This window comes from Salarias fasciatus, chromosome 13 (assembly GCF_902148845.1).
Source record: "Salarias fasciatus chromosome 13, fSalaFa1.1, whole genome shotgun sequence".
Taxonomy (NCBI): domain Eukaryota; kingdom Metazoa; phylum Chordata; class Actinopteri; order Blenniiformes; family Blenniidae; genus Salarias; species Salarias fasciatus.
The window spans coordinates 26,868,642-26,878,613 of NC_043757.1; the positions used below are offsets into that span (position 1 = coordinate 26,868,642).

Genomic DNA, 9,972 nt, shown 5'->3' on the forward strand with positions numbered 1-9,972 from the left:
TCCCAGCGCTCGTCTTTTCCTCCTTCAGCTTCCTGTCAGCGTGTCGTCTGGCCACGTCTGGTTCCCGGAGGTTTGATTCAGGCGTGTCGGGGGCAGAGCGAGTGTCGGGGTGGGGGGAGGGACTGTGCAGAGACTCGGTGGCAGACGGGCTCCGGCTGGCCGCAGGCTTCAGAGGAGCTCAGGGTCACGTGGAGATCCACGAGAAGAGCGAGCGATGGGAACTCCTGGGACCTGTCTTCTCTGTCAGCCCGGACTCCGTCCTGCAGGGTTCAGCTGAGAGACAAAGAAGAGGTTCATACATCAGCGTGGCCGAAACGGCTCCATGTGCATCAGATCAGACGTCTGATTGGTCTGCTCACCTCGTCAAGCCGCGGGGTTCACGGTGTGAACAGACCTGGACGGAGCGTCCGTCAGCACGCCTCCAGCGTCCGGCTGATCTGTCCCACGACGAGACGGAGACTCTGATTCATCCAGATGTGGAGAAATGAAATGATCACGTACGTTTCAGTAAATAACTGATACTCCTCCAGCTTGTGGCCATCATGTCTCCCGATGATTCCGGCAAACCCACAGCGAATGAATCCAGGGATTGGATCATCATGGCTGCTGGACAGAAAGACTCCCGCTGATTAAACAGTCTCCAGTAATCTGTCTCAAACAGGAGGACGTCCATTTATCACACACACACACACACACACACACAGATAGATGCAGTGTGTTTTGATCTCGCTGCAGAGGCGGTTCGGGTTAGGGATAGAGAAATAACTTGGAAATGCGGACTCTGAAGCATCAGTGGTTAAAGCCTGAATAAACTCCTTTCCTCTCATGAAGTCCTACTGTTGACGCGTCTCTCTCTCCGTCTCAGATCCTTCAGATCCTGGTCCGGGCGGTCGTCGGGAATCTGTCGGACTGCCACGGCCAGAAGGCGGCGGACCTCCAGTCCAAGCTGAAGGAGCTGCTGGGCCGGGTCAGTTCCCGCCACAGCGGCGACGCGGAGGTGTGGCGGCAGTACGCCCTGCTGTACGGCGGTGGGCGGGGCTCCAGCCAGGAGGACAACGAGAAGGTTGGTGATCGACTCTGGAACGCCACACAGCAGTCGAACAGCGACACCTAGTGGCCACAGTCGGGTGGATCTTCATATCGTGTTGATCATGTGAGACACGTGACCGTCCCAACCGAAATGCTGGTTTTGTTCAGGCGCTGCACTTCCTGTCCAAGGCCCATCGCTGCGAGGTGCAGGCCGCCGGCTGGGACAAAGAACCGGCTCTATTCAAGGACGTGATCCAGAGAGCGATCCACCTGGGGGAAGGTAAGACCCCGCCCACCCGTCCAGGTCTGTCCTGTCTGGGACGGAAGGCGTTTCCGTCTCTTCTCCACCGTCCTGGAAGCTGCAACTTGCTTTTATTTGCATGTCACATTGTTAAGGTTTATACATACGTATATCTATATTAAATTAACTTTTTCCTTGAAGTGTTTGAATGATGATGTTTGAGACGGTTACCATGGAGACGGTAAGTATTCCAGCCTTGCTTTATTCTCTGCCAGAGATGAGGTGTTCTGGGAGCTCCGGGGAGCCGATCCCTGCGCTGATTTGCATTTCCTCTGATTTCGGCTCGGTCCCTCCGGAGAGACCGTCCGTCTCCATGAAGTAGTGGTTCCATCCATCAGAACAACCGGCGGTGAGCTGCAGCTGCCTCGGCTCTGCCAGGCCTCGTTCCGCGGTGCCGGAGACGGACACGCCGTCAGAGCCGACAGGCCTGCTGAGCTGGACGCACTTCAGCGTCCCTCCTCCCGGCACGTCTGCTGCGTTCATTAGATTCTTTCAAGTCTGTCTTTAAATCCAGCGTTTCTTTTCAGGAGCTTTCCCTCCTTCCTCCAGGAGACAGGAAGTGCTCCTGCTCTCCTCTCTCTCCGGAATCGTCTCACTGAACCGTTCAGATGTCTTTTACTGCCGTTTAGCGCCTGTGAAGCTTTCAACTGCAGAACCAACGGTCGACCTCACAGTGCTGCCTCAGTGGCCACAGTCTAACATCTGGATCAGAGAGCGTCACTGTAACATCTGGATCAGACTGTAACATCTGGATCAGAGAGCGTCACTGTAACATCTGGATCAGACTGTAACATCTGGATCAGACTGTAACATCTGGATCAGACTGTAACATCTGGATCAGAGAGCGTCACTGTAACATCTGGATCAGAGAGCGTCACTGTAACATCTGGATCAGACTGTAACATCTGGATCAGAGAGCGTCACTGTAACATCTGGATCAGAGAGCGTCACTGTAACATCTGGATCAGACTGTAACATCTGGATCAGAGGGCATCACTGGAACATCTGGATCAGAGAGCGTCACAAACATCTGGATCAGAGGGCATCACTGTAACATCTGGAAGATTGTTTGTGAAGCACTCAGATCTGTCCTTTCATGGTGTTCTCGGTTGTTTTAAGCTGGTTTGTTCTTTTCATCGTAACGTGTTGAAGGAAGGCGGGGGGCTGTGGGGCCTGATGATGATCTGGACTCTGCTGCTCAGCCTTCAGGGTCGCTGGGACTCCATGAATCCTGCTCAGAGTCACGTTTCCTGAACACTTTGAGGAGCTTCCCTCAGAGCCGCCTCTCATTTTCACTCTCTGAAGCCTCACGTCTGATCGCTGTGACCTGATCTCTGTTCCTCAGCCTCCCCTGCTGTTGGATTACAGCCCTGACCAGTCCAGTCAGTCCAGTCCAGTCCAGTCCAGTCCAGTCCGGGCCACATGTAGGTCTAGACACAGGCATTGATCACAGCAAATAAATTCCAGGTAGAAATACCAGATCAATAGAGTTAATATCGCAAACTCAGGTTTTTCATTTCCAGAAGTGAACTGAGTTTTCTTGTGAGCTCAGACTGAAGTCCTGGTTCTCAGTCTCTGCTCTGTCAGGTTGAGGTCTGGACTCTGTGCAGACCAGTCAGACTGGATCCTCCAGGTCTTCCTGGTCCGGCTCTGAGCTCTGGTTCAGGCTGCTGGTCGTGCCGACATGCTGAGCCGTGGCTTTCTCAAATATTTGGTGCTTTTCTGCGGCTCTGCTCCACGAGAGCTTTTAAAGGCCGTTTTCCTGCAGGGCCTTCGCTAAACAAACGTGAGTGTTTATGAGTTGTTGATGGCGAGGATTTCATGAGCTCATCTTATAAATGAGGCGTTGGGTCTTTGTTTGGCTCGTGGTTGTTTAGACTTTCCTTCGTCGTGTTGAGATGCTTATGAAACACTGACTGGCTGATCAGGGCGAGAGTGTAGTGGACTGACGTGTGTTTAGACTGAAACTCCTCGGAACGTTTGAGAAGATGCTGAACTGGTGGAGAATATTTCAGTGGATCAGCTCAGGGCTTCTCTGTTCGCTGAGGATTCTCCAGATGTTCAGGGTGACACATCTGCAGCTGGACTCCATGGCTCGTTGGCCGCATGCTGGAGTTTCAGGATGTTCTCTTTAATTTCACATCAATAAACGACGGAGGAGTATTGGAGCCATTCAGGGAAAAGGTCTGAGGGACGGACCAGAGGAGACGTTTCCTCTTCAGCTTTTCCTCTGAAAGCTGTTTTTGTTGGATGGGCTGTGGTTGTCTCATCCTCACGTCCTTTTCTGCTGCAGTGTGTGTTGTTTGTGGGTCGTTGAGGGTTTTTCAATCCATACAAGAAGAGAAACAGCCTCGTCCGGCGATGGACGGTTTGGGTTTTTCTGATACGTTTCTGAATAACTTCCGAACCAAATCCAGAGCTAGACTTTGAAAAGCAGTGTTCCCGACCGCTGAGGTAATGTTTCTGTGCAGGAAGGACCCTCCGCCCTGGCGGAGGCAGCTCGCTCGCCGCCCCTGACCCTGCTCTGGGCGTGGAAGCTGCTCCGCTAACATGACGAGATGCTGAAGGAAAGAGCGCGAAGGACAGATAAAGCCGTGCAGGAGGGAGCCGCCGTCATAAATCACGGCGGGCTGACCTCTGCAGCCGGCGGGACGCCGCCGCCTTTCCTCCGGAGCGTCAGACAGCCGACCTCTGACCCTCCAGAACTCTGCTCTTTGATCAAGTTACTGCGACAATGAAGGTGTTTCACTCCTCTTAGGACTTTTCTTTCCCCGAGCGTGAATACTGAAGCCTAACTGAGGGCAACGCTCACCCTGACTCCATCAGTCAGCGGAGAACGGCCCGTGAATCTCAGTGCTGCAGTTCCCGGATGGGAGGATGGAGTCTGGGCCGGAAGAGCGTCCATGGAGTCCATGGAAATAATGTGATTGATGGTTTTTCCCAAAGCCTGCTGTCGCTTGTTGCGTCAGTCGCCCAGCTCACGGTGAGGGAGTGCCTGGCTCCAGGGACCTGGGCAGCTCAGTAGTTTCACCATGGCAACAGCGCTGGTTCCTTTAGAGCCACTGGACTCCTGGTGCTGAATCTTCTGCTCGGTTCTGGTTTAGTTACCAGATGTTGAAGATGCCAGAGACCTGAGTCTGTCATTTCAGGCAGGATATATTCTTCCTGGGGATGGTACCGTTCACTTTTTAACCAATACGGTACCGATACCCGCACACCACGGTGCCAGTTGTCGGTACTTTTGTGTGTTTGTGTGGTAATAAATGTTCATCTGTCGCTGGCTGCAGGCCAGTTGCTAACGGATGCTACCGTAATAACAACTGCTAGTGCGCTAACACCTGCTAGCATATCAACACCTGTTAGCGGGCTAACAGTGCCGAATACAGGAGTGGTAGCCGTAGATCTGAGGCTGGTCGCTCCTCAGCCTTGAGAAAATCTTGTTCTGAACCAGGAACTTCCTGAGATTAGACGTTTTCCCGCCACAGCGAGCGTAATCTGCATCGTATTTTGAAAAGTGGAGCCATATTTTCGTGACGCTCGTGTGCTGTAACGCTGTGTTCATGTCCGGCTAAGAAAATCACCACTCTTTCACTCACTCACAGTCACAAGGATGCGTTCAGGTGCTGAGACGTGGCACCGTTTGGTTTTACGTGAATCGGTACTCAGTAGTACCGACGGGTTTGGTCGGGACCATTAAAGTACCGGGTTCGGGATCAATCCCTCATTCTCTCCATACTGAATGTCTTCTTTCAACTACATTGTTCCAGGTTCTCCGTCTGCCTTCTAACTCTAACTCTGAGTTTCCTTCTGCTTTCTGCCTCTCAGTGACGATCGCCTGCAGTGAGAAGAAGAGCAACGCGACAGAAGCTCTTCAGATGCTCTCCTCCACCCGCCTCAGCCTCAGGAGTCTGGCCACCAAAGCCAAGGTAGCGTAACATGGCCGGCCTCTCATGACGTGTCTGGAGAGGACGCTTCCGTGAACGCCGGCGAGGTGGGAGGACGGCCGACCTGCTCCAACAGCTGCTGTGGAACAAACAGACTGTTCCTGTGTGACAGGATGAAATAAAGATGATCTGAGTTCATGACTCATCCTGGAATGAAAGTCTAGAAACCAGACAGGAGAGAAGAGGAAGAGTCAAACGGAGGAAGAGTGAGTTCAGAGTGTCAGGGCTGATTGCTGCCAGAGGAGTGAAGTGAAGGTTTATGTCACAGCGGTGAGATTTGCTGTGATTTAGACTCCTATTAACATGAACACATCAGAGGAGGGCAATGTTTTGGACATGTGCTGAGGAGATGGAGCTCCCAGGAGGAGACGAGTGATGGATGAAGTCAAGGAGGCGATGGAGATGTTTGGTGTAGCAGCAGAGACGAGATCGAGGCAAGTGATGAAAATACAAAAAAGATCTTTTGTTTCAATCACTGTTGAATGTCGCTGAGTGCAGTGCTTCCAACATACGAGCAGAGGATGGTTCCTATTGATTTGTGGGTGATGATGAAGTGAACCGTCATGTCAGGGACGGTTCATGAAGGCAGCTCTGGCAGATCTAAAAAACATCGCTCCCAGCAGCTGCTGGGCGAAGTTCCCCCCACACCGCTGGGAGAAATGTGGGCCTCAGTGTCTTGTGGAGGGAGCAAGATGTGGGAATCAAACCGTCAGACTCATTTAATCCGATTGAATTCAATCAGATTGAGGAAAACCGTTCATATAATCTCTCGTCTCATTTCCGCCGCGTTCCTGTCTTCCAGCAATTGCACACGGACGTGGCCACGGGGCAGCTCCACGGCGAGCTGCGGGACGGCGTGGACGCTCTGGAGCGGCTCGTCGCCGAGCTGCAGCAGCTGAGCGCCGGGCTCCGCGGCCAATCGCAGTGACCGCTCCCGCAGACACGCCCCCAGTCTGAGCTCCGCCGGGGCCATGTGGATCTCAGGCTCTGATCTCTCCGTCGACTCGCTGTAACTCTGATGCTTTTATACTCTGGAATAAACCCGACTGGACTCCTGAGTCTGGATTCTCCTTTGTTCACAGCGCTGGCCTGAAGACTGGCCGGGCGCTCGGTTCAAACCCAGAGTCCAGCAGTCACCAAATCCACGCCATGATGCTCCCAGACACCATTCCCTCACACACACACACACACACACACACACACACACACCCTTCCTGCTTCCTTCCAGTTAAGGCAGGGAGGATCCCACCATCTTCCCCGGCCGGCGGGGAAACGACCTTGACGCGGCTCGGGCTTCTTTATCTCCCCGCTTGTTCCCTCATAATGGAGCGGGTGTTTTATTTGTGCGTTTTATCGCGGCGCCCCGAGCCGCCGCCTCCGCTCCCAAGGTAAAAGTCTATCACGGCCGGCCGATAAGGCCGGAAGCGACTTGTTTGGAGATAAGGATACATGAATGCTATTTATGAAAGAGCTGTTGGCGGATGATACGGCCGTTATCCGGCCGGCCGCCGGAACGCCGTGACATTGAGTAACGTGCAGCTGCTCCATGTTTCATTCATACCGGCTGCTGATGGTTTGTGTTTCTCCCTCTGCTCGGCCATCACGCTCCGGTTAGGCAGCATTAAGTCCACATTTCCAGCCGCGGAGGAAGAATTGCAGCGAATAATGAGCCATTTCAGTCTGTGGGTCGTTCATTCATCAGCGCGTTATATCACAGCGTCACCGATGGCGGATCTGCTTAATACCGGTAAACGTCCCGAATGCTATTCTTAGAGAACCCCCCCCCCCCGGGAGCGGCTCGCTGCCTCGCCGTCATCGCCCACAGGAACGCTTTCAAACACAAGTCTGCTTGTTCGGCCTCAGATTCGAGCTCCCACAATCCCCAGTAATCCTCAGCGGGGACTCGGAGCGGGCGTCGCCTGGCGACCGGGAGCTGCCGTTGGCTCGGACCGATCGGACCGAGGAGGCTGACGGAGGAGGCTCGGCGCGTCAGGAGCTTCTTTTAACAGACAGTCTTCTGACAGCAGCTCCAGGCTGTAATCACTGCTGGTTTTTGGTTTAAAATTATATTTATATCACAAAATAATACCTGAAAATCATCAAAACTAAGCTTTCCACAGTCGATAATGTAATAAATACCAATGATTTGACCGTTTTGGCCTTTTTTCAGTGTTAAAACCTGCAGCTAATAAAGTAATAATGCATAAATGACTGCATTTCTTGGACATATAAATCCTCTTTGGAGGGTTTTGAAACAGATAAAATGGATGGGATCGTCATCACATTCACTGTAAATCTATTTCTGATGTTTTTGGCTTCATGACATTCAGAATGTCGGGAGTTTTCATGATTGTTTCTACTCCTTTTTAAATCAGTGAAGCCAGATGTTCTCCAGGTGTTGAGCTACTCGGCTCATAAAAACATTAAATACACACTTAGTCTTTAGAGTTTGCCTTTCCCAGAGGAGAATCTGAAGATGTGAACCTGCATTGTCCAGTCTTCTTGACTGAATCGTCCTCTTTGGGACCCATTAAACGATCACTGCATCCCAGAAGACACAGAGCACTTCGACCCCCCACAAGGTAGAATAATGTGAACTGGTCAGTGGAGGGTTCAGGCTCCGGACCGTTCATCGTCATCCATCAAAAAAAAAGAAAAGAAATAAGTACTTTTAAAATGTGAAGACGTGAGTCCGCCAACAAACCTTCAGATAACTGATAAACGATCCTCAGACACGCAGCGCTGCGTCTGTGGGTTCACTTCCTCCTCAGGTCGTCCATCCTCATCAGGAACTCTTCCTTCACACTAATAGAATCAGTTTCAACAAACACCTGTTCCTGCACAGAGAGGGAGCAGCTCCCAGGAAGCTCGAGAAAATAAAAGTTTCATTGTGCATTTTGACAGTAAAGTAAAAGCACAGTGTTGAGAATCTCTGGTCTAATGCAGGATTACAGAATATTCCAGTGTTCCTGACTTTACAGTGTAGATAGCAGCACTGTTCAAAAGAGCAAGAACTTCTTTCAAGTCCATTCTGAAGTCAAGTTTCACCAGTTGATCAAACAATCAGTCTAGAATGCAGCTCTACTATTGTTAGGACTAATAAAAGAAAAAGTGGTCCATTTAGAAGGTAACCAGTGACTGTCCCTTTATGTGATAATGTTCAGCAGTGCTGAGGGGATTACAGCAGAACTCTGACGTGGCTCTGAAATGCTTTCACTGGTTTTACTCTAGACAATGAACGTATGAATAAAGGTTGAATGAAAAAATAAAAAAAAATAATTCTCTTCTCACATCCAAACATGGAATCAAAGTGTCTTCTGGTGATGTGGTCTTATCCCAGACTCTTTGGTGTCTCGACACAGGAGATGGGAACCCACTGTTCTACCTGACCGTCTCCACAGCAAGAAGCTGAGGGTTTGATTCCAGGACGGGGTCTTCATGCAGGTCAGGTGATCAGGGATGAGCTAGGTGAAGGTCAGAGGTCATCCGGAGTCTCAGGAGCTCCTGATGAAGCAGAGAGGTGGACGGCTGACTCTGTGGGGAGCAGGAGACCCAGACCGGCTCAGGAAGATAACTGAAACGTGAACTTGGACTTGATCGCTGGTCCTGGAAGATGTTTTTCTTCTCATCCTCTCGGCTCCTTCGCTTCACGCTGTTCTTTCCTCTGTGACTGTTGGTTTCGCTGAGGTGACGCTCACATGACCTTTCAAGATAAAATGCATCGTTTCTGCGTTTTGTTTCTCAAGGATTTCTGAGGCAGTGACAGAAACGCTGACTAGATGCTGTTAGCATGTTGGGCCACGGGTGGGTGCTGCTGTTTGTTTTAGTAGTGAAATCAAACACACACACACACACACACTGCAGAGAACAATCCACTCTAAACATTAGCAATGAGAGAACAGGAACATTGTTCTTCTTGTTGCTCTACTGAGCATGTGCAGCACTGCTGCCGCTGCGGCCGTGCTGCACATGCTCAGTAGCAGCATTTCTACCGTCAGACTGAGCTGGAGTCGTTTCCCCGCAGAGGGAACTGTCTGAATGGTACAGTTCAGGTATTTAAACCCGTTGGTGTGTCAGTTAACGTTTCTCATGCTCATGGCCTCAGGGTTCTATCAGCCCACGGTGAGACTCTGGACTCCACTCTGACCTTTACTGTCTTTCTGTGTTGGAGTCTCTTGTGACTGTGACCATGAAGCTGGATGTGAGAAGAACTGATTACAGAAGGTTTTTGGATTCTGTTCTCTCTCTATCAGACCATCTGGAGTTCCTCCAGATGTGACTGGACAGCTGAGTCCTGAGGAGTTGGACCTCCGTCAGATGTGGTTCAGTCTTCATTTACTCAGCTGTTTTCTGGCTTCGCCAGAGCAGAAGTGACTGAACTGCTGGCTGCGCCGTCCGGTCAGACACCAGTTGGTTTCCTCTTGGTGAGCTCTGCTGCCTCTGGGATTCGGTCCAGCTCATCTGAATCACATTCTGAGAGACGTCTTCTACCTGGACAAATGAGGACACGCATAGTAACGTTGACAGGGTGGAAAAATGCAAATATAGGAAAACATGAAGAGAAGATATGAAAATTCAGGTCAGAGGAAGTTCATCTGGTACCAAAGAGCCCAGATCTTCAGGATAAACCCACATATTTCCTCCTGACCTCTTCCTGGGTCAGACTGAAGCACCACTCTGCCTGCTGGAGCCAGAATC

The 9,972-nt window shown here is 51.2% G+C and overlaps 1 protein-coding gene across 1 annotated transcript in view; it reads left to right on the forward strand.

Moving 5' to 3' along the window:
• Window positions 1-6,332, forward strand: part of ttc27 (tetratricopeptide repeat domain 27) — a 52,022-nt gene extending 45,690 nt beyond the window's left edge. Inside the window, exons 17-20 of the mRNA XM_030107274.1 lie at window positions 866-1,063; window positions 1,198-1,309; window positions 5,156-5,256; window positions 6,077-6,332. Coding sequence (XP_029963134.1) covers window positions 866-1,063; window positions 1,198-1,309; window positions 5,156-5,256; window positions 6,077-6,202 — 537 coding nt within the window. The 3' untranslated portion in view covers window positions 6,203-6,332. The remainder of the gene's footprint in view (window positions 1-865; window positions 1,064-1,197; window positions 1,310-5,155; window positions 5,257-6,076) is intronic.
• The last annotated feature ends 3,640 nt before the right edge of the window (window positions 6,333-9,972 follow it).